The sequence below is a fragment of the Streptopelia decaocto genome, assembly GCF_964273445.1.
Source record: "Streptopelia decaocto genome assembly, chromosome: 2".
In the NCBI taxonomy this organism is placed as follows: domain Eukaryota; kingdom Metazoa; phylum Chordata; class Aves; order Columbiformes; family Columbidae; genus Streptopelia; species Streptopelia decaocto.
This window is the reverse complement of record NC_138655.1, coordinates 76005635-76029117: the sequence shown is the minus strand read 5'-3', so window position 1 is coordinate 76029117 and position 23483 is coordinate 76005635. Positions and strand designations below refer to the sequence as shown.

The following is a 23483-nucleotide window of genomic DNA, read 5'->3' as shown; positions in this document are numbered from 1 at the left end:
TGAGTCTCAAATTCACTGTGCGGGAGAGAACGGGCTGTAATCTGCTAACGAAAGCAGATGCACAAGAGTCATTCTGGCAGCTACATCTGTTGTGCTTCCTCCCCATCCCCCTTGTCAAATGCACTCTTCCTTCTAGTCATATGTGCTTTTCTCAGAGATGACAAAAATAGGTAAGCACAAATGTCAATCACGCAATATTTATTCCTTGGGACAGGCGTTCTTTCCTCATGCTGTGTTAGTCTTATTGAGGCCGGATGCTCATTCAGTCTCTAGGGGAGATTCTAGGCTCTTGTAATTTTAGCCAGGTAGTGGGCAGGGCTCTCTGGAGTACGCTGCAGCCACACAGCTGCCTCCCACACCCATCCTTTTACTGTGGAGAAACACACATCCTGGCCCTGCACTGCACAGAGGGCTCCTTACAGATCCCCTCATGTAGTGTTGTCACCACGGAAAAGAATGAATCCTGTCTGCAATTGCTAACCTAGAGATATGCACATCCTTTCAGCTTTAGGTCGGCCTGTTCATATAACAAAGAGTGACTTGCAAAACAGCTATCACGAACTTCAGACGCTGCTGACCTTGCAGCTTTAGACATTTTAAAGCCCGCACTATTAGTTGAGTCTTGCTTTAACACATTGCTCGAGACTGTTGGATAAAGTGTCCTTTAGCTGAGTGCTGCTCATTATACACTAAAAGGATTACATAATGCAGTACACAAATGCGTAACCAAGTGGCTCTTTAGGGCGTGAACGTAGTGACAAGATTTTGTATATGATGCCTTTTACTTTTCTCACTGGCATGCTGGCTTTATTCCAGCATCCAGACTTGCATGACTCTGTAATAAGTATCTCACTTCCGTGTGCTAAATTTGGCTCGTTTGTTCGCAGCCCGGGAAGGAGCCCTGTTTTTGGGACAGCAGCAGCCCACGGCAGGAGGCTGCTGGAGGTGCTGCCGTCTCGCACCACGTTCCTCCCTCGTGTTGCAAGAGGAAAACTGGTATCAGGGGCTCGATGGCACTGAGGAGACTGATGTTCCTCCTGCCTGGTCACTAACAGGCAGGCGCCTTTTGGGGGCTCAATTTGGGGGCACAATTTCGGGCTCGGTGCTTCCCCCGGGTTCCGCGGCCTCCCCCGTTGCTCCCTCCCGCCGGTAGGCGGCGCCCGCTCGCCGCGCTGCGGGCCCTGGCGTATGTCGTCGCCGCTGCCCGGAGGTGACGGGAGGTGATGGCGGGCAGGCTGGCACTGGACCCCGTGCCCTTCTCCGCCCCGGCTTTTCCCCGGGTGCCGCGCCAGGACCGCTGCGGCCCCTCCCCGCTCTAGGAAGGAGCGGAGCTGCAGCCCTCAACAACCTGCCGCTGGGCAAGACGACGCCACAGCCCCACCATCCTTTGCGGCAGGAGCGCCCTCAGTAAACATGGTGCCGGCACCGCCCCTCGTCACGAGGTCTTGGCGTCAGCCCTGAATCCCGATGGCCGCCGCCAGCGCCGTGTGGCTCGGGGACCCGGTATGGCGCCGGTGGGGGCTCTGCTGGGAGGGGTGATGGGGGTGGCGGTGCGGACAGTGCGCGCTGACCCGTGTCCCGCCGCAGGTGGAGTGGGCTCTGTGCCCCTACGACGTCCATCACCGCGTCCCCCGGGCGTCGCTGGAGAGGCACGCCGCGTCCTGCCGGCTCCGCAAGATGGGCTACTCCGCCGAGGAGGAGGTGGGAGCCCGGGCCGGCTCCGGGGGGGGTGCCTGGCTGGCGGCGGGGTGGCGGACACGGCGCTCCTGGCCTGGGGGTGTCGACTGCCCGGCCGAGCGGGCGGCCGCGGCCTGAGAGCCAAGGCCGGGGTGACCCCGGCGAGAGCCCAGAGCCGGTGTCGCTGGGGGCGGCCCCGTGTCTTGACTGAGCCTCTTGGTCCCGCAGGCTGAGATGTACGACTCCAGCTTTTTCTATGAAAACCTGAAGGTTCCTACCGTCGCCATGGGTGAGCGGCTTTGCCGGGGGGTGGCGGCTGGGGCTGAGGGGAGACCAGGGGGGAGTCAGGGGATGGGACTGAAGGGAGAGCCCCGGGAGGCAGAGGCCGAGGGCAGAGCCCCGGGAGCACAGCAGCACGGCCCTCTGCCTCGCCAGCCATAGATTCTCCAAGGCTTCTTAGGAAAACTGAGCGTTACCATCAGTAGGTTAATTTTCTCACTGTTGTGCTTTGCTTTAGTTTGCCATCATTACACATCTGTCACTGTGTAATTCTGTTCTGTAGGTGTGGCTGTTTTCATCTTAAAATTCAAGGAAGGTCTTTTTTTCCCTCTCTTAGGTTATTTTCCAGGTTCTTCCAGTGTTCACCTTGCATCAAGTGCTGAAAGTGTATTAAAATATTTGCTTAGAAGGTGGAAAAATTTATCTTAGAGTTTGGGGACATAGTAATGGTACAGAAGACAGTTGCAATATACATACATTTATTTTTCCATATCCTTCCTGTGGCCTGGAAATCCTCCTTCATTTTTTTTTTTCCTCCCCTCAGTTAAAATGAAGTAGATTAAAATTATATTTTTACGTCACACTCTCACTTCTTCATAAATAAAACTACAGTGTTCTGTAACACATCGTAAGTCTCATAATAGAGGCCAGGAAATAAAGACTAACCCCACTAAGTACTTGATGTAAAAGTTCTGTTATGTTTTTATCTTCTCTGCCTGCAGATAAAGATTTACAGTTTCACATTGTTAAGCAAGCTAGAGCTCAAAGTGCGAAAGAAGGTACAGGCTACAGTGAAGGTAAGTAGTAAGCAGATACTTAACTTTATCAGCTCTTATGTGAGAGCTGCTCTTGTGTCTCCCCTTTCAGCTTCCTTCATTCTACTTGTGAACTGCTGTGAGGATTTTTTTTATTTTTAATATTCCCTCCCATGTATTAATTTGGAGTATAACTACTTTCTCTGCTTGGGAAAACTAGATAAAAGAATTTGAATCTGTTGTGCTCACAGCTCTAGTTCTTTTTAGGACTGGAAAATCAACACTGCAAAATTTAGGAGTTTCTTAAAGCGCTAGTCCTTCACTTCCCTTCCCACTACCTACCCTCTACTTTCTCCCTGCGTTTTCTGATGTTATCCTTCTGCTCTTTGTGGCCAAAGACTCTTCTAATGCTGCCTCCAGCCTTGTTCTTCATGCAATGTTTTGTTAAAAGATTAATTGCGAGATGTAAGCTGTCTGTGCTTGTCCACCACTCCTGAGATCAAAAAACAAAGAATATGTGTATTATTATGTTGGATTGTTTCAAGACTGTCCTGAGACGTTGTAGAAGAAATATGCTGACAGATCTGCAAATATGATGTTGTCCTTTGCTCTCAGCTCAGTAGTTCATTTATGTTTCATTTTTCAGTGAGTTTTCTGACCAATCTGTGGCTGGGGCTCTCTTTGAGAGTTCACACCAAGATTGAGTGGAAAAGTAGGGCTGCCAATAGAAATGACTGTAGAGCTGCAGTGTGTCGTTTGGAAATCACTGCAATGCCTGAAAGATACAGCATTTACTTTAGTTTGGTAAACATATATGTGCAGAAGGAAAAGTGCATTTGTTCTGCTTTCCTGGAAGACAAATGGAGCAATGCTTGCTCAGGCATATATTTTCATCTTGTCTTTGGTTTCTCTGGCATAGCAAAAGGAACCTTAACAGTCACTTGCTTGGGAAGGAGCTTTCATGTGATAGGCACCATGTTTGGAGCACATCAGGTGCATTTGCTCTGGAGGGAAGTGGTAACTCATTGATTCAACACAAAGCATATCCCAGTAGAGAAGAAACAGATAAACCCTTGATCAAGCGACGCCTCGCAAAGGTGTGTCAGTGAGCCACTAGATGCCAGTGTTTGCCATCCAGTCTTGACTGCAAGCTTGCATTTCTCTGAGAATAGCACTGAAACAGCGTGGGGTGGTTTTCACTGCGGCATTTCGGCCTATTGCAAGGTTTACTTGGAACTGTTTGTTTAATTAAAAGTATTTGGCAACAGAAGCAAATGGAAAGCATTTTTAATGGTAAATTTCATTTTGACTACCTGTATCAAAGGACATAGTTTTCTTTCTTTGTTTTAAAAAAAATCTAACCAGATTTAGAATATTAGAATAGCTATATAAGAAGGCAAGAAAGCTGGTCTTAACCACAAGCTGTGAAATTCTTTTAAAATCACAAGCATGTAACTACTAGGGCACTTTTATGGGTTTCCATGACCCTGCAAGAACAGCGCATTTTAAAAATAAAATTCTAGTATTCATGTTTAAATCTGTTAGTTCGGATTAGAAAAGTTCTGGTTTAGGCTCCAAGTATAGTAATGAGGAAATCTTGTATTTTAGGTTTGTTGTTGTAGAGTTATTGCGGCTCCTTCTCCTCTTCCTTGGTGTCTTCAGTGAAAGCAGGATGTGAAAGATTGCCCAGCTTCTGTTAAGCACTGAGTGATCTAGAGAAGCGGTGGCTTTGTTCTTGTGAGGACTCCTGCATACACCTTGTCTTATGTGTTGGCTCTTCTGTCTGCCTGGAGATGAACTGTGTGTGTGGACTTGTGCCTTGCAGGGAGATGGTTGGCTCACAGGGAGCAGGATTAAGGAGGTCAGGTCAATGGCTACTGGGAATTTGAATGTTCTCAAGTAAAATGCTGTTCTGCAGGCGGTATCCGAGAATACTGCATCCTGTATCCTTAGGGAAGCCACTTCGCTGCTGTTGCAGTGGATTGAGAATGGATTTGTTGTTTGTTGGGAGGATGTGTGTTTTAACTGGGAATGGGAAGTGTGGGTACCGGGCACATCATTCAAGGAAAGAAGAGTGTGCAAGCGGTGTGTCTGTTTCCGTAGCTTCTAAGTTAGCTATCTGATCTGTACCATCTTGAAAGTGCCTTTGTAGCCCTTTTAGCCTGTGGCAGTCTATTATAAAAGCTCTGTAGAGAAACTGACAGCATGAGTCAGACTGATTAACACAGTGCTCAGTTATCTGGTCTCCTAGGAGTGTTCATTCTTGTTGGCAGAACAGCAGGTATTTTGCAGCTAGTACTTTAAAGACAATTTTAGGAGAAAGACAAACCCACAGGTTAGAGCTGCAGCCTCCTCTCTCTTGCTGTAGCTTATAAACCAAGAGTTGAAATTGATGGGACAATACAGGGTGTCCTTTTGATCTAATCTAGTATGTTTCCGTTGAAGTATATGAAAACCTGTAACTAACAGTGTAAGCAGTCAAGAGAGGTTATACAGCCTGCATGAGGCTGGGGAGGGATTGGGGCCTTTTTTTTAAAATTTAACAATTTTTATCCTTTCAAATTAAGAAGGGTGAAGTTTCATACACATATTTAGGAGAAGCATGAAAACTGCATGGGTGTTTACTGTGTTGTTTGTTGAGCTTCCCAGTGTTTTCCTGTATAATTATGCTATTTTACTAATAACCGTCTGTTCATCCTCCAGGATCTTACTCATTATTGCCTGTAGAAGTTCCTCAAAATCACAAGCGTTTCACCTGTGACCTGACTCAAGCTGATCGCCTTGCTCTTTATGATTATGTTGTTGAGGAAACGAAGAAACAGAGGTCTAGATCCCAAATCACAGAAAATGACAGTGATCTCTTTGTGGATTTAGCAGCAAAAATCACACAAGGTTTGAAGAACGATCTGTTGTTGAATTTATGGCTCAGAACTTTCCCTTTGTGTAGTTAGATGAGTTTTGTTGAAAGCCAGACAGAATTGCTTGTACTACTTTTATTGTGGAAAGCATACTGTTCTTAAAAGCCACCATGAAGACCTGGTGTCAGAAAACACTAGGCTGGTGTCCTTTATGTTGTTTTCCTTCTGAGAAAGCCTTAGTGCTCTGCTCTTGGTACACTTGTGTGTATTTTAGTGGATGGATCTTTGCTGCAAATGACTTGGGGTTGCTCACTGTTGCCACCTTACTGTGCAGCTTGGAATGGTATTTGCCATAAGAGATTATGAGATTAAAGATCACTTAAGAGTAAAAGCTGAACAAGAAATGTTGGCAGTCATCTGATAGAGGCTCTTGAGCAATATATTATACAAATGGGTGTATTAGATTGAGGCCTCTCATCCCTGTTGAGTAATGCCAGTTTGTAAGTATACTAAGTGCAACATAAGCATCTGTTATCCTGTGGGCCCTTTTATGCCTAGGAGGTAGGAAACAGTGTTTGTCATCTACACAGGTAAATGCTTTACAGAATCTGGCTTTCTCAGTCTTTGTGTCTTATTGTAATACTGGCTTTGAAAACATGGCCCGTATTTTGTAGGCATCTGACCAAATCACAAGCCCATATATTGATTTGGATCACTGTTAGGAGATTGATGTCACATAACAACATTTGCTTGGTGGCTTATTAGTCTTGTGTAAACAGCTAGCAAGAAGGTTGGAGAGGAAGCTCGTGATAAATTCATTATAGTTACTAAATACTGGAGAAACTTCAGAAAGAACACAATATATTTTATGTTTCAGACTTTTATTACTAAAGCACCAGAGATGCATACCCGCAGGTGCTAACATCCTGCTAATGACCATTTTGTTTACTTCCATTTTTTTTGCTAGATGATAGTCAGAAAGCTCCAAAGTCCCATCTTGAAATTCTGGCGGAAATGCGAGACTACAAAAGGCGGCGACAGTCATATAGAGCTAAGAACGTTCATATAACAAAGAAGTCCTACACTGAGGTGAGTACCTGAAAATAAAGAGGTTTTTTGCACTGAAGTGCTCACTGTATGTAAGCATAAACAATGATAAGCCCTTTTGGATGAAGAAGATGTCTCTTTTTCCTCTTCTTGTCCCTGCCTTATCAGAGCTGCAAACTATAATCTTTTTTGGTTTGTTGCAGCAAGTTACAAATAACAGGAGCATTTCTGACTATTACATTTTGAATATGAAAATGCCACCAAGATGTAGTTGACTGCCTATTGTAAAATGGTGCTATTTAAATTTATGCTGAAATACCTGATTCTCCAAATAAGACTTCCCATTCGAACTTCTGATGTGTAGGGTTTGCAGAAGGAGCTTTTTTTCAGAGATGTTTACTTTCTGCTGTCTAGTTGCTAGTTGGGGCAACTGCCATGACATCTTGCTTTTTGTGTTCCTTGTTTTTAATCTATCTTAATCTCCAGGTGATTCGGGATGTGATTGGTGTGCATATGGAAGAACTCAGCAATCACTGGCAGGAGGAGAATAGGTTGGATAATGCAGAGATAAGTGATGGAGGGAAGTCAAAATCTTCAGGAAGGTATGTCACAGCTGGCAAATTCCTCAGGGGTGTCAGCAGCCTGACAGCCTGTAATGTTACCGTTACCTCTTTCTAATAGGACATTTACCAGCCTTGGCTGAGACACATGTACAATTTATTTTATATTAATTCTGTTAAGCTCTTGCTTGAGAAGCTCTGTCTTTGTGAAGGATGGGGACAAAGTTGCAAGTGATCCACATGAACAGGTAGTTTCTGGTGGAGCTGGGGAATGAATAGTGCTCCCTCTGTGGCCAAATGCATATAGCTGGGGACAGGACGCTTGAAAGTACAAGTACACAATTTCTTCTCTTTCCCTATGACCTAATGGGAAATAGTATGGTAGATACATTATAAAATACCTCAGATAAAAGGTTTTCATAACTTATTAAATATGGGGACCCTTTACAGTTCTTATCACTGTGAATGCTGCTGTGCTAACTGGGAGCATGTTTGCTTTATACATATTTCTTCCTCTGTTGAGCAACACCACACCCTCTTCCAAACATTTGTCACTGAAATAAAAATGGAATCATGACCTAATTATAGTCTATTTGTGCTTCTTCAGGAGATCTTTGAGATGAGAAAGTTGTTGAAACAAAGGTCACACTTGAGGTGGGATTTTTTCAGCATGAGAATGAAGGTGAATGAAGTGGTTGAATCAGGCTTGCTAGGTTCTCCAGCTGTAGGTAGAAGCTTGAGGCAAGTGGTTGACAAGTTAGGGCTTTAAACCTTCCACTGTCTCCTGTTTCATGAGCAGAGGTGATAAGACAGAGGGGAAGCGTTTGTATATAACTGGATTAAATAGTGTGATGAGATGTGCACATATAAGAGCATGGACTTCGGGCCTCTTTTGGGAGGTATCGTATTTCTTAGGGAGATAGAGAAGCTTAATAATGGATATATCCTCTGTCTTACACCATTAGTAGGTCATACTGTTACAAAACTGATAATGAAAACAATAGTGACTGTGAAACTATTTTTATTGAATAAAATCAATAACCTTTTTTTCAGAAGGGAAGACAGGCGGTCTGCTTCAGTGGACTCACGGCAGTCTGGCGGAAGCTCTAAGGATACTGAACGCACCAGACATAGGAGAGAGACCAGCAGGAGTCCAAATAAACGAAAAAGGAGTCGTGAAAGAGGCAAAGACAGAGATTCTCGGAGAAAAAGAGAGAGGTGAGCATAAATAGTGACAGCTGACTCCTGCTTCTGAATCAGGCAGCTGTAGCCATTGTCTATGAGAATTTAATGCAGAGGATTAGAATATCTAGTCCAATAAAAAGCTACGCTAATGTCACAGTTTAACAAGCCAGTGGCATGAGGCTACTAATACTAAAGAGAACTTGCGGTGAGATCATAAACTGTGATCCAGACCAGACTTTGCTCTCACATGTGAAAGGTGACAGTTTCAACAGCATGCTACAAGATGAGCACAGTACTGTCACAGGCTGTTTTACTTCTTGATCAACATATGCATAGGGGAACATATCGTCCATTTAACCAGTTAACTGTGCTTGTCATGTCTAATGCTGGTTTCTGCTCTAGTTTGCACTGAGACTTAATAAATAGGATTATTTGCTTCACTGATATAATAGAATCACAGCATCATTTAGGTTGGAAAAGACCTTTAAGATTATTAAATCCAACTGTTAACCTAACACAGCCAAGTCCACCACTAAACCATGTCCCAGAAAATCTCATCTGTGCACCTCATAAACACCTCCAGGGATGGTGACCCCACCACTTCCCTGGGCAGCATGTTCCAGGGCTTCACAACTCCTTCCATTAAAAAATTTTTCCAAATATCTAATCTAAACCTCCCCTGCTGCAACTTTAGGCCATTTTCTCTTGTCCCATCACTTGAGAGAAGAGACCAACACCCTCTATGCCAGAACCTCCTTTCAGGTAAACAGAGATAAGGTCTGCCCTCAGCCTCCTTTCTGCCAGGCTAAACAGCCCCAGTTCCCTCAGCTGCTCCTCATCAGACTTGTGCTCCAGGCCCCTCACCAGCTTCATCACGGTTCTCTGAACTCTCTCCACCACCTCAATGTCTTTCTTGTGGTGAGGGGCCCAAAACAGAACATAGTATTCCAGGTGCAGCCTCACCTGTGCTGAGCACAGTGGTACAATCACTTCCCTAGTCCTGCTGGCCACACTATTTCTGAAATAAGCCAGGATGCTCTTGGCTGCTTTGGCCACTAGAGCACACTGCTGGCTCGTGTTCAGCTGTATGTACATACAGTCAGTTGACCAGCTTTTCCATGGTAGGTGCTTCAAAACAATGCTGTTGCTCTTCAGCAGTTCTGGGCATATTTTTAGGCAAAAGAAAACAAATCTAGGCCACACCTTTAATACCATAAACAAGGGCACATTTGCATCTGCAAAACCATAGGTGTGTGGGACCTGTGTTTGAGCAAAGACTTAGGCTGTTGTGCAGAAAAAATGCTGCATTATCCATAGTGTGCAGGGAAGAAATGCTGTAGATTAACTGTATGGATGGGAATTCTTGCTTGTCTCAAAATTGGCTTCATCACACAATGATGCCATTCATCCTAAACTAATTGCTACTATGGCAACACATGACAACACTTTGATTAAAACAGCATGGGAAATAAACTGTCTTAGTTTATTTCCTATAGAAGGGGACATGATTACATTACACTAAAGCTTTCTATTTTCTAAGTCTTTTTTTGTTGTTGTTGTTACTTCAGATTCTGTCAGTCTGAGCCTAACCATACCCACGTTTGTTTTTTGTTTCAGAGATGAAGACAAATATCACAGCCATAAACGAAGAAAGTAGAAGCAAGAACTTGATTATTTTGTTTGTCAGCCGTTCAAAAGAATTACTTGCCCCAGGAACTATTGTTACTGCTGTTGTGCCAGGGACAGCCATGCTCTGTACATAATATTGTTGCATTGTACATAATGTGTTACATCACAGCTATGCCTGGAGACAAAAATGAGAGAGGGTTAAGTTTGTCAGGATGGAAGTATTATATGTCAGAAAGTCTGTAAAATGAATGCATCTATTAATAACTTACATTGGTCTCATCTATTTGAGTTTAGTCTGACAAGGCTGAAGAATACAGTCTGTGAGAGGCTGTTACTAATTTACCTTCCTGGCCCATAGTTAGTGAATACAGAACACAGCTAATTCCTGGAGTCTAGGATCAGTTACAAGTGAAAAGGCATGGAGACCGTTCCTGTCCTACCCTCCCACTTGACATTGTCACCTCTGGAAGCAGTGTTCCAGAAAAGATAGCGCTTACTGTCTAGTTACAGCATGTACCTGAGGTGACAGGGCAGAGTTCTCCCAACAGGCTCAAAGGCAGCTAGTGGTAAAAAAAAACAGTAATGGTGAAGTTACTGTTCCCAAGCTCACGCTCAAAGAAATTTAGAAGTGATGTCATCTGGCAAAGACAATGAGAATATAGCTCTCCACAGAAACTAGTGCGGAGGTAGCAAGGACGTTTGTAATATTGCTGATTGCCATTTTCAAACACCAGGTGCATACCCATTTCCTTCCAGAAATAACTGGCAGGAGCTCCTATCCTGTAGACTAACACCTAAGTACTAGTCATAGAGGCTGATAAAACAGTAAAACTGAAGATGTGGAGGTAGATAGTAAGGGTGTGCAGGAAGACTCCACTTCTGTGATATTTTTTTATTGTATCAGTATTTAGTCTTGCTAATTACACAATCTGCTTCAGCACAGTCTGTCATCATCAGCCATGCTTGTTACTTCAATGAAGAAAGCAACTGTGAAAGAACAAGCTTGCAGATCTCTCTTCCCCTACACCACTTTATTCTGCTTGATCGAGTTGCCAGGAGAGGGCACTCCATCTGGTCACTGGAATCTCTCCAGTTCTACTGTAACCACTAGTATCCTGTCTCTTATCTCAATCGTTTCTGCAGTCCAGTGTGATTACCTGTCACCAAATACTTAGTCTAGTTCCAATTGATATAACTTCTGGACCTACTACAGCTCTTCAAATCAAAACCACACAGAACCCTGTGTCAGGCATTCCTCACCTATGTGACAAATGCAGTATCTTCTCCTGTCAGAAAACAAGACCCATTTTAAAACAGATCCTCAACCAGAACAGTCTGTCTAAGAATAGAAAAGGATATCTAAGTCCTAATTAGAGGGAAAATAATCTGGAACATTTCCATCCTTTCTCGAATTGATGTTTCTTCCACCAGCTCAGCCACAGGGTTCTTTGTGTTGAATAAGGCGTGGGAAAACTACCTGTTTAATAGAGCTTGTTCACACAGACAAGGTAGTCAAAAGAAAAGCTGTATTTGCACAAGAGTCAAAGTCAGTGCTATCTAGAAACATAATGGGAAATGCACCAGTTACAGCTGTCCAGTCTTCTCTAAATTGAATTTTACATTTTACTTATTTTCTTACAATCATGAAGTAAAAGTAGGAAGATCCATAACAAAATACATTTTACTCAATATAAACAAATGAGTGAAGTTATCACGCCCTAGGTGGGAGCATCAGTATTTGAGAGGCTGGAGAACAGTACAACCATGGATTCAACTAACATCCACTGAAAGGCCATTTCAAGAGTGGAATAAAGAAAAAAAAGTGTCAGAGAAGAGGATCATCTTGTATTGCAATGTGCAAATAACAGTCCTTTGAACACAAATTATTTCCTTGAATACTTGTACGTATTTATTCCTTTTTATTTTTTCCTCATCTGGTGCTGAAGAGTAGCTTTGTTCAAAACAGTGCTGAGGGCTGGGTCAGAAAGTTTCTGAGCAGCACCATGCCACTTTGTTGGTCACTGGAAAGGAATAAACCAGATGTTTTAGAACAACACTTCAACATCGTAAATCATAGTGTGTTGGGCAAGATATAATTGAGGGTTATATTAATAGCAAGTAAGAGCACTATTATTAAAAAGTATTTCTTATTAAAAACTGTCCATCTGGTAACATATGACAAAACAAGTTCATTTGTGTGCTTGCACATTTTTGAGCTCCCACGTGCATGGAGGTGGTGGCAGTCTAAGACAGAAGGACCAACTGGCAGAAAGATGGTAGGAGGAGTCAGTATCTGTGTGCAAACATGCCACACTGGCACTCAGAGGACAAGGCTCTTAGGGATCTTTTAAAAAAACAGGTAAAAATAAAGTGCATTTTGCGTGACCTATGTGTGACTATGGGTAAAATGAGTGGGAGTTGATCACTGAAAGCTGGATTGAAGACACTGTTATTTCCATACATTCCTAATGCCCATTCTGTGCTAACTCTAGCAGGAATATATGCAGTATCTTGATGGATCCTTTCCTCTATCTGCCAAAAAGTTAAGGGGTTTTGACTCTGAATTTTGTGGGCACAAGACTTGAAGCCTATTAGAGATGAGAATTTTCACCTGTAGCAGTTAGCATGAGTTAGCCTTAGTGAGCAGAGCTTCTAGCACAAGCCTATGAACTTTAAGTTTTTGCTGTTGTAAAAGTTGACAAAAATATGATCAACCATTAGTGTAAAGCAACAGAATAGTGTTGGTGTGCTCAAGAAAAAAAGGTAGCCAAACTCTGCAAATATCCTGTTGATCATCACAAAGTGCAGGTGTCTAGATGTACTCAGAACAAACAAGCTGTGAGTACCAGCAATCGTGAGAGCACATCAGAAAATGGAAGCACAATCTGAATTGACAGGGTATTTTCTAACCAATCCTGTAAGAAGGACACTTAGGAATATTGGGGATAACCAGAATACAAAAAAAAAATTCTAGGTGAGGCAAGGGGGAACTCCTGACCCTACATCAGCATTCAGGACCATCTTGCCAACACCCAGAGCACTGGAGAGCACCTAAAAGACCCCAAAATTCTGCACTGCTATATTGACCTGCCTGGCTTTTCTCATGGACTGTAATTGCTTTGTAAAGGGAAAGTTGTATCACCAGGTAATTACTTCAATATTTCAAAGAAAGATGGATAAATAACAATTTATCATTTAGCAGTTCAAACCCTGAGGCTGACCACTTTCAGTATCATCTTGGCCAACCTTTACTCCTGTCATTATGGCTACACCCAAAGTGAAGATGGACTATTTATCTGCAATTAAAGGTTCATGGAGAACCCAGAGGTGATCCAAATTTAAAATTTCATGTATGGATTACTTACGCTTGTTCTTTAATTCCACAGAGGAACGCTTTGGTTTCCTCCTCTGGTATCTCTCCATCGATAGTGGCCAAATAGGAGTAAAGGAACGAGAATGTTTCAAAGGGAACACGAGCTGCTCCACCATCTGGGTCCTTTGTTAAGATTTCACAGGCATGTTTCATTGAACTCAGTAAGGACTGCAGGGGGTTCAGTAAAGAAATGACAGGAACATTATCAGAGCCATGAACGTCCTTTGTGTACCATGACAAAATCCACACTGCAAACCACTGAGTGCGCCTATAAATGAGGTTAAGGCTTTATCATCTCATTACCTGGCTTTCAACCTCAAATTTACCCTCCAGTACAGGTGCTGGGATGGAAACAATAATGAAGTTTTAGTAGAAACCGGAGTAAAAATATCAGATTCCTGTTTAATGATCTCCAATCTCTATCTCCAATGTGGCCAAATTGCTCTATTCTCCTACCATAAAAGCTCGAATATCACTATACCTTGCTATATGTATGTATGTATATCTGTGTATATACAATCTCAATAGATCTAAATGAATTCTCAGCAGCAAAGACAGAGATATCTTTAAAAAAGAGAAAATGAATACAGTTCAGATGATTTTTTTACTATGAAATATTACATTACATTATTTTTTAGTAATGCTATTATTTAGTATTTGCCTTATTTGTAAGCAAGTTCCGTTTTAGTAGCTAGCAGAAAAAGCACTGAAGCAAAAAGCATTTCTAGAATGTTTCAGTTTAGTCAAAGCCAAGTAGCGTCCAAGTTCCCTTTAGAACAAACATGCCTCAAAGTATTAATTCCAAATATACTTTAAAAAAATCCTTCATTCAATAGAACGTCTGTAATCCAGTGGCCTATCCGTGCTGAGGTACATGGGGAAATGTGGAAAAATTCAGCATGGAGCTTCACAGTTAGATTGGTCAGATGCTATTAAAACAAAAAAATCCACACAGGCCTTTTTAACCCAAATAGTAATCTTTTTGCTATAACTTTTTCAAAATTTATCCTTAGCTCTTCATTAATAAGCAAGCAATGACTTTGTAAAGAATAAGTATTTCCTAACAGTAGAACAACAATATTTAAAATAAATGCAGTATCTGTTCACCATCTAGAACACCGGCCAGAAAAGTGTCATTAACAGTTTTACTTAATGTAGCTCCTCCCCTGGGAGGCCTCTCAGGGGAAGGAAAGGCGGTTGTCTACATGATGGCAGACTGAAGAGATGGATAGATGGAGGTAAATTTAGTCTGTCTAGTTCATTCAGAATGATGCCCCTGTGACCCTTTTTTTGTTTTGATTTTTTTTTTTTTTTTAATAACATTGCTGTTACTCGTTTTAAATGAAGAACGCAAACTATGAAATCATTTTGGGAGGAGGACTGGAATCAAGAAATACATAGTTGAAATGAGTAAAAAAAAAAAAAAAACAAACACAGTTGCATCGCCAGGTCAAGTTGACATTTAGGGTTTCCAGATATTGCAACATTCTCAAAATATTACTTAACACATATTTTGTTTTTGTACCCCTTCTTCCCTACTACAGAAGCCATTAAAAATATTATACTTCATAAGAACATTGCTTAGTGCATTTTATAATCCCTCATTCTGTTGAAATGCTCTGCTGAGATTTTATTACTGACATTAAAAGAATTAAATGTAGATTTAGAAACATTAACTGCTTTGTGAAAATTTAATGGACTAAACAATCAATTAAGCATTGATGTTTTAATTTCTCTTTCTAGTTCTCCTCCATGGACATTTACAGTGATGCTATAAGCATCACTCCTCTATCATCCTCTCTCTCATGGTCCAAGCTCCCTGTGGACACACTTGCTTTTCTACTGCCATCCCAGTAAAGTGCAGATGTAGCCATCTCTTTCTGCTGGAGCTCCCCTGACCCTGGTGGGGAGAAGAAGTAAACATGCAAGACAATTTGCAGCTACTGCAAAAGCAATCCCCATTCCCCAAAGTCCATTTGCATTCATTGTTCTACGGTCTGCCTCATATATGATCATATACCACTATTTGTGTTTGGATATGAGGGCTCCTGCTGGGAACGTACCTCACCGAGAACACTGCACCCAAGCGCCAGAAACTTCATCCACTCCACCTCCTCACCAAAGTTGTCCAGCTGCAAGATAGCTTCCAGCTGCTCCTCTGGCAAGCACAAGTGTTTCCATCTTTCCTTCAGTTCTGCAACATTCACCACGCCTTTGGGAGAAAGCTTTAAACAAAATCATAGTACCACAATAAGAACACTGAAAACTCTCTCCAGAATACATCAAATACTTGACAGTCACTCTCCCCAACCATCCCCAACACATCAGCATACCTCGATAGCATTGTGCATTTGATAAAGGATGTTTGTACCTGTTTGTGCAAGACTTTAAGGAGTCCAAGTGTCAGAGCAGCATCTGTTTTCTCTGTTGCCAAAGGTATTTCAAGCCTCTCCTTCACAGGAAGGGGCTCACCTTTTGACAGCGCTGAAAAATACCTGGGTGAATGGGAAGAGCAATACACTTCAATGCCTGTAGCCACTACATGCTGCACAAAAGTAAATAGTCTTAGAGTTCAGTGAATGAATCCACACGCTCCTGTGCAGGAGTGGCAACACTCAGCAACCTGCTCGCCTGCACAAGTCCCATCTCCCTGTGCCCAGATACCACCTTTCATTTTAGGGGAAACCACAATCTTTAGACTTTAAACACTCCTTTTTAATTCCTAAGGCAATTAACTTATTTTGTGCACTTAGCCCTTTTTTGGCAGAGGCAAAGAGTGATTTATAAACATCAGAGTGGGCTTGCAAACCAAAGCACAGGCTTTTCCCATTTGATTGACGAGCACCTTAGGGTTTAACACTGTCCTCACACACTACCTGAAAAGCATGACTGGCTATTTACACTGCAACTCTCTCATCAACATTTCTGCTATTTCTGTCCACTCCAAAATAAAATTTAAGACTAGAGCAGAAAAGGAAATTAGATGCAGATCCTTTTAATTATAAGGCTGCCACTGCCTTAGGAGGAACACAGAATCACAGAATGTCAGGGATTGGAAGGGACCTCGAAAGATCATCTAGTCCAATCCCCCTGCCAAAGCAGGAACACCTAGATGAGGTTACACAGGAAGGTGTCCAGGTGTGTTTTGAATGTCTCCAGAGGAGACTCCACAACCCCCCTGGGCAACCTGTTCCAGTGCTCTGGCACCCTCACTGAGAAGAAGTTTCTTCTCATATTTAAGTGGAACCTCCTGTGTTCCAGTTTGTACCCATTGGCCCTTGTCCTGTCACTGGTTGTCACTGAGAAGAGCCTGGCTCCATCCTCGTGACACTCACCCTTTACATGTTTATAAACATGAATGAGATCACCCCTCAGTCTCCTCTTCTCCAAGCTAAAGAGCCCCAGCTCCCTCAGCCTTTCCTCATAAGGGAGGTGCTCCACTCCCTTAATCATCTTTGTTGCCCTGTGCTGGACTCTCTCCAGAAGTTCCCTGTCCTTGAGCTGAGAGGCCCAGAACTGGACACAATATTCCAGATGTGGTCTCACCAGGGCAGAGTAGAGGGGCAGGAGAACCTCTCTCGACCTACTAACCGCCCCCCTTCTAATACCACCTCTGCCATAACTGGCCAGCAATCTGAACCAGGCAAGGAAAAGCTGCACGTTCCAGAAGGGGCTGCGCCATCAGCAGCAGCCACCTGCCCATCTGTGGGGGCTCCTCCAACTGAGCTGGTGCCATCTTGAATTTTAATCTTAAACAGAGGTCGGGGTCTGGCCGCGCTGCCCCTGCTTTCACCAGCCCCACATACCAGCATCCTGCAGTGACCTGGCAGCTGCCGCTTCCCACTGCTCGGCTGGGGCAAGCTCCTTGCACGGCCATCACCCAGAGGTGCACCACAACACACCTCCATTGTGTTCCTAAGAACCGCCACAGCGTTTTAAGATGTTCCCCCTGCCTTTGTCCAACACTGCAGCTGTAGTGATTCAGCTTCAGGTTTGTTTTTGGTTTTTCTTCCATGAACAAGCCAGACTCCAGCCTGCCTTTGTTAACAGCCTCCCCTCCCTCACATACACAGCATGGACTATTTCTAATCCCCCACCAGTTGAGAACATCTCACAGATACCTTTGAAGAGCTAGTCCACACAAACTCTAGGACAGGAAAAAGTGATAGTGAGTGATTGAGGTAACAAAAAGAAAAAAAAAAAAAGTTAAAGAAAAAGAAACCTTTAAATATCTTAAACCAAATTTACGATGAGAGATTTATTACGTGGACTATCGTCTAGAAGTTACAACTTTTCAGGATCTTTTCCTATTTCAGTAACATTTAAGGAGAGTCCTTAATTTTCTTCCTGGAAACAAACGAACAAAAAGAAACCTAGGCAAACTTAAGAATTAGAAAGCTATTTCTAGGTTTCCTTTAAATTCCAAAAATTTAATCAAGTCTCACACAAGAGGAAAATAAGACCTTTGATCTTTTAAGGTCTTAAAGGACCTCTTTGATAATAAAGGACAGAGTAACCAATCAACAAGTGCTCTTCTGTATGGAAATCATACTATTCCAGAAATATGCCAGTCCTAATCCTCAATGAAACAGAAACTAAATCAAGTTCTTCACTATTTTTATAGGCTCGCATGCTGCATTAATGCACAGAAGTGCATATGCAAGCAATACACAAGCTGGTTTCATACTCAAGCCAGTTCCACTGTACAATAAACAGGAGCACCGAGGTTTTGCAGGTCCATACACACAGTGCTACGTCATTATGTGAACATCCACATCCTACTTACGCAGCTGCCCACTGCAAAACATCATAAGGTTGAGTCCTAATAGCAGCTTTAGTAAATTGCTTCAGAATATCAGGTAGCTCAGGAGGGATTTTGATCTGCTGAGCACAAAATATGGTTTCCGGAGGAGGCATCGTCTGTTTACGTTCAGTTACAAGGACCTGGAAGAAACAGTAATAAAACAGCAGTTCACAGATGCAGAATGTGAATGAACACCTGTGTGTACACATGGCAGGGGAACAGGGCTTCTACCAAAGCACCTTCCATTCTACTTGATGGTCAGGGCTACTGGAGAACTGAGAAACTCAGAAAGGTCAACAGACAAGCACCACGAGTCTCTAAAAACCTTAAACTTGATGGCCACCAAGTAAAAAAGCTTGGACTCCAATCACAGCTCCAGGTAAGGAGAACTACTACTTGAACAGATATCTTCAGATAACTTTTAACTGATTTTTCTCCTCTAACCTACCAGAATCCATATTTGTAGAACAAATACTCCAGACAAGTCACACCACACATGCCAGCATGAAAGCCAGCTATGGTGGCAACTCACTAGTGCACACCAAGAAGAATCTTGTCATTTTTGTACAGAAGCTAGAGTACAGAAGTTATCAAAAAGACTAAAAGCCAGTGATGGAGGAATGGGACTGCTGTGACTCAAGGCTGCCCTGAACTTCATTTGAGGAGACATGCTGGCAGGGTATAGCATCTTCATTACTTCAACACAGCAAATTTGCATAGGGATAGACTTCAGAGTGTATCCTTAATTACTGCATTGGTCACACACTTCCAGTAATGATTCAAAAATGCAGCTCTAGCCAAGGGACTGCAGCTGAAGGGAAAAAGTTGGGGATTTCAGAATAAGACAAAACAGAAAAACCCTGAGGAGGGAATACATGTGTGTCAAAGAAAATAAGAAAAACTTATCAGAAAAGAAAAAATAGAGAAAAAAAAAAACAAAACAACAAAGGTAAGACCTGCTTTCTCTAGTAAGCCATTAATCACAGAGTTGCAGAAGAGCTGAGGTCAGAAGGAACATCTGGAGCTCATCTGGTCCAACCCCCTGCTCCAGCAGGGTCAGCTAGAGCTGGCTGCCCATAACCATGCACAGATGGCTTTTGAATTTCCCTGAGGATGGAGACTCCACAGCCTCCGTGGGCAACCTGTGCTGATGCTTGGTCACCCTCACAGTGAAAGTGTGTTTCCTGGTGTTCAGAGGGAACCTCCTGTGTTGCTGTTTGTGCTGCGTGTGAACCTCATATACAAATATATACACACTGAATGAACAATGAAAAACGCAACCGCGTCTGTGAACCTTTGCAACTTTTCGCCCTCGGCCATGGCAATACCTACCGCTCGTGTGCTAACATGGGTTACTGTCCTGCTAAACGCCAAAGTCGAATTATTCCCCTCACCTTCTATTTGCTCTTATTTTCTATTTTTCTACTCACGCATCTCAACCCAGCCTCAGGTGCCCTGCGTACAACACTAAACCCAACAAGTGCGCGCACGCAAACCAGACTCGCCACGCTCTTGGTGACAGCGACTCACAAGCCCGGAGCCGAAAAGGAGCACAGCTGGCCGCGACCTCCCCTGTTCCCGGCTTCGGCCCGGGTGCCCGCCCGAGGCCTCCTCCCAGGCCGCCCCGGCAGCACCGAGCGTTACGAGCCGCCGGATGCCACCCCTCAGAGGCCGCCGCCAGGCCCCGGCGCCGGGGGAGCCCAACCACCGTCCCACAGCGCCCCCGGGAGCCCCCGCAACGGCAGCGCTCGGCCGAGCCGTCCCTGAGCGGCCTCCCCGCCCCCGCTACCCTAGGGCTTGCGGGAAGCCCGGCCCGGGCAGCCGGTCTCACCTGCCCCGCTCCGCGGCCCCGCTGCCCTGGCAACGCGGCGGCACAGTGGGGCAGGGGGGAGGGGGCGGGAGGCCGGCGGGCCGGCCCGGTGCTTGACGGGGGAAGGCGGGGGCCAGGCCAGGCCAGGGCAGGGGATTATCGCTTGCGTTGTTTACAAGGCAAGAACAACACGCATTTTCTGCAAACTTAGAATCACAGGACTGTTTCGGTCGGAAGAGGCCTTCAGGATTATCGAGTCCAACCATAACATAATTCTAGCACTAAACCATGTCCCTAAGAACCTCGTCTAAACGCCTTTTAAGCACCTCCAGGGATGGTGACTCCACCGCTTCCCTGGGCAGCCTGTTCCAATAACTTGTGAAACGACATGAAACACCTTAACAGTGAGTCACCTGCAGAGCCCGGAGCGGGAGCTTGGTCTCTGCAGACCCCTGCACATCCCCCTCCACGACACAGGACTCAGTTGGCAGCATGGGTGCAGCACATCCTTCATTACTTTGGCTCTCTCCTACCTCCCTTCCAGGCCTGGAGGAGGTGTGAGCAAACACTGCCTGAGCTGCCAAATGGTCATAGGGCAACACGTTCCTTATTATTTGCAGTAGCTGCTGCTTCCATTGCAGGCAAGAGCACCTCCACTGGAGTCAGCTCCAGGGCCTGGCACGGCAGGACAGCACCAAGCACAGCACAGCCAGTGCCAGCTGCTTCTCAGCATCTGCTGCTCCACCCTGGCACTGTGTGTGCTGACAGGGCAGGGTGGGCTCTTCCACCACTCCAGAACACAGAGGAGCCAAAGCGCCTGCTCCATCCCTGAGTCTTGGAGGACTATAAGACCTCTGCTCTTGCCACTGCAGATAAAACCAGCACCCAAGGTAACCTGCATGGTGTCCTCGGTGAAGATGCTAGTCCATCTCCTGTCTTGATTATAATGCAATGCCCCTCATGTTCCTTCTGTTATAACATGGGATGTAAGTAGCCCAAGCACTCAAGCGAACCCGATAATAGGATTATTCGCTTCAGAAAGCCTTCACAAGCCATTGCTCCAAAGAAACTTAGGTGCTGTATGCAGGAAATGGGTCACAATCTTATTTGAAGCCTGCCCTTCTTAATCCACATTATGTCCCCGCTGCTGAACACGTAAGGCCACGCAGGACAAAGATAAAATAGTGGTCTCTGGAAAACAAAAAGCACACATTTTAACAACGGTTTAATCTTTCATAAAACATGAGAACCCTGCAGAGGCTGCAGGCCAAGCATTTCGCCTCAAAATACTTTGCAGATTCCTGCAACTACGTGATAACAGCAAACTTCTGACGTATCATGACATAACCTTTAAATGGGTAGATGCTTTGGAACAGTGAAGAACACTATAGCAAAAAAGAATACCTGTAGCAAACATCCCACAGGGGTTTACAGAATGGAATTAAATTAATTTCACAATGCAGTCTTTCAAAGTTGTCTAGGGATAATGAATAAACAGCAAAAGTTTCATATTTTCTGTGATCTGCAGTCCTTGGATGTGCTTGGAACTACCCTAAAGATGCTCGAACAGTAAATGTCATATCCACAATTCTTCCACTTACTTGGTCTAGTGCAGCAAAATCATGCGTAAAGCTGCCAGACCACATTAAGGGACACAGCAGCATCTAAGGGGAAAGATTTTTTATGAGTATTTAATGAAGAACTGCATATTCTTCGAACATTTATGAGTTGCAAACTCTTGGAAAGAGCAAAAGGCTGAAACTTTCATACAAGAATGAAAAATAATTGGAAAATAAGAGACCAATTAATCACATGCTGCTCCAGAACATGCTTAATCTGTAAAGGTATGACTAAATTGATTTTAGTATAAATGCTTACATGTAACAAAAATTAACAAGGCATACTGCATCAAGTCATAAAACAACTGCAGGGGGAAACACTTGTTGATCTCAGCAGAGAGAGCAATGTGGGAACTGCTCTCCTCTCTCCTTTGATGTTAAATCCAAGATGATCTCTGGCCAGTCAACTGTGGGGTGGGGATAGGGAGATGGAGAAGATCCAAATACCAGCAGTTACATGAGTTACCATCATCGTTACTACACAGACTCCTGATTTATAAGCAGAAAAAGATGTACTGCACATTTTCTACTAATTAATCCTGTGTTAACAATATACAAAGTATTAATATGTGCATAATTACTCATGGTTAAGTTTGGCATATTTGGATATTGAGTCCTTTTTAACAAGTAATTGATACTTCAGAGAACTAATATTTTTAGCTAAAAGCAGCATGCTTTTCACATGCAATTACACTAAAACAGCTGCTGAAAGATTACTGTAAATCATGGATATAAAAGGAAGAAGAGTAAAAGAGCATACCAAATAATAGAGTAGAATAAATTCCGAGAGTTGGTGAGTAAAATTAAGATCAACAGGTAGGCAAGGGAAGGAGGCTTCAGGTTCAAGTTTTCAGGGTTGGTGGTGTGTCATCAGTTGCTAATTAGAGGCAAGTTAATGCAAGGTTGTTTAAGGAAACTCAGGATTACACAACTAAGTAATGTGGCTGTTAGGTTAACAAATCCCCTTCAACCAGGAAGAGATCACAGAACGGCACAGTGGGAGGGACATTGATGGGTCATATTGAGAAGCTTGGCCCAAAGTTATAAAGGTAGCAAGGTTTAAACATTTTACATTAAGAAAAAGCTGATCAAACTCTATGAAATAAACACAGGTAGTAAATACACAAGTGTAGCTTCAGTGAAAGAAGTAACTCAGATTCTTCCTAGATGCTAAGCACTTCCCCCCATGCATTTTACTGATTCCTCTTTTATATAAAGAACATTTAAAAGCATGTCCATGGATGTAATTGTTGCTTTACAGCAGCACTGCCTGATTTCAGCTTAGAAATTCTGCTGCTGCTTCCAAGACTCCTGGTCACAACCAGCCTAAATATCCCATGTCTACTTCATGATAAAACAGCCGTATTTTTAGATTCAGCACATTTCTTACTGAACTCAACCAGGCCATTTACACAATTTGCACCTGCTGAACAAGTCACACCAATGCAGATCTTCACTGTATAGGTTCTAATACATAAACTTTATTCAATATAAATAAATAAGCTTTGCAGTGTTCTCTGTTTTTGTAAGCAACAAGGAAGTCTGTTCTCTCCTGGTAAAACTAGTGTCATTTTCCAGGAACAGAAACACTCCTTGAAAGCCAAGTAGGAGATAACAGCAAGGAAGCAAATAAGCAGCAAAACTGCTGTGCAGAGTTGTGAAATAATCTCATTGCTTCATTCCTCTGTATTATTTGAATTCAAAACATTCAGTTTATTTCAGAATAGTATTTGACCTCTGGAAGTACCATCTTCCAAATATTTCCATTATTGAGTAACTTTGATTTCAGCTTAATTTCTTAATTTATGGTAATGTCTAAACGAAGAAATTAAAACCAGAAGCATAGCTTTTCTGGAATAATAGATTTAATATAATTGCTTGTAAGTA

The 23483-nt window shown here is 43.4% G+C and overlaps 2 protein-coding genes across 8 annotated transcripts; one reads left to right on the top strand and one right to left on the bottom strand.

Moving 5' to 3' along the window:
• Nucleotides 1-1218: 1218 nt before the first annotated feature.
• On the top strand, nt 1219-11517 carry SNRNP48 (small nuclear ribonucleoprotein U11/U12 subunit 48). Of its 2 annotated transcripts, none has more exons than XM_082044030.1 (9): nt 1219-1503; nt 1588-1701; nt 1906-1966; nt 2679-2753; nt 5415-5603; nt 6537-6658; nt 7103-7218; nt 8233-8394; nt 9979-11517. In XM_082044030.1, the coding sequence occupies exons 1-9, from the start codon at nt 1468-1470 to the stop codon at nt 10016-10018; spliced, it is 915 nt and encodes a 304-aa protein (XP_081900156.1). In that variant the 5' UTR covers nt 1219-1467; the 3' UTR covers nt 10019-11517. The 2 variants fall into 2 exon arrangements, with proteins under 2 accessions (XP_081900156.1, XP_081900155.1); XM_082044029.1 differs by having other exon boundaries at nt 8230-8394.
• Nucleotides 11518-11669: 152 nt separating this feature from the next.
• On the bottom strand, nt 11670-20990 carry ROPN1L (rhophilin associated tail protein 1 like). 6 transcript variants are annotated; one of them, XM_082044035.1, is made up of 6 exons: nt 20511-20990; nt 18150-18307; nt 15735-15858; nt 15427-15588; nt 13356-13531; nt 11670-12011 (listed from the first exon to the last, which is right to left on the bottom strand). In XM_082044035.1, exons 2-6 carry the CDS (start codon nt 18278-18280, stop codon nt 11948-11950), a joined length of 657 nt encoding a protein of 218 aa, XP_081900161.1. In that variant the 5' UTR covers nt 18281-18307; nt 20511-20990; the 3' UTR covers nt 11670-11947. The 6 variants fall into 6 exon arrangements, with proteins under 6 accessions (XP_081900161.1, XP_081900160.1, XP_081900158.1 ...); XM_082044034.1 differs by lacking the exon at nt 20511-20990 and adding an exon at nt 19999-20036; XM_082044032.1 differs by lacking the exon at nt 20511-20990 and adding an exon at nt 19562-19976.
• Nucleotides 20991-23483: the final 2493 nt, after the last annotated feature.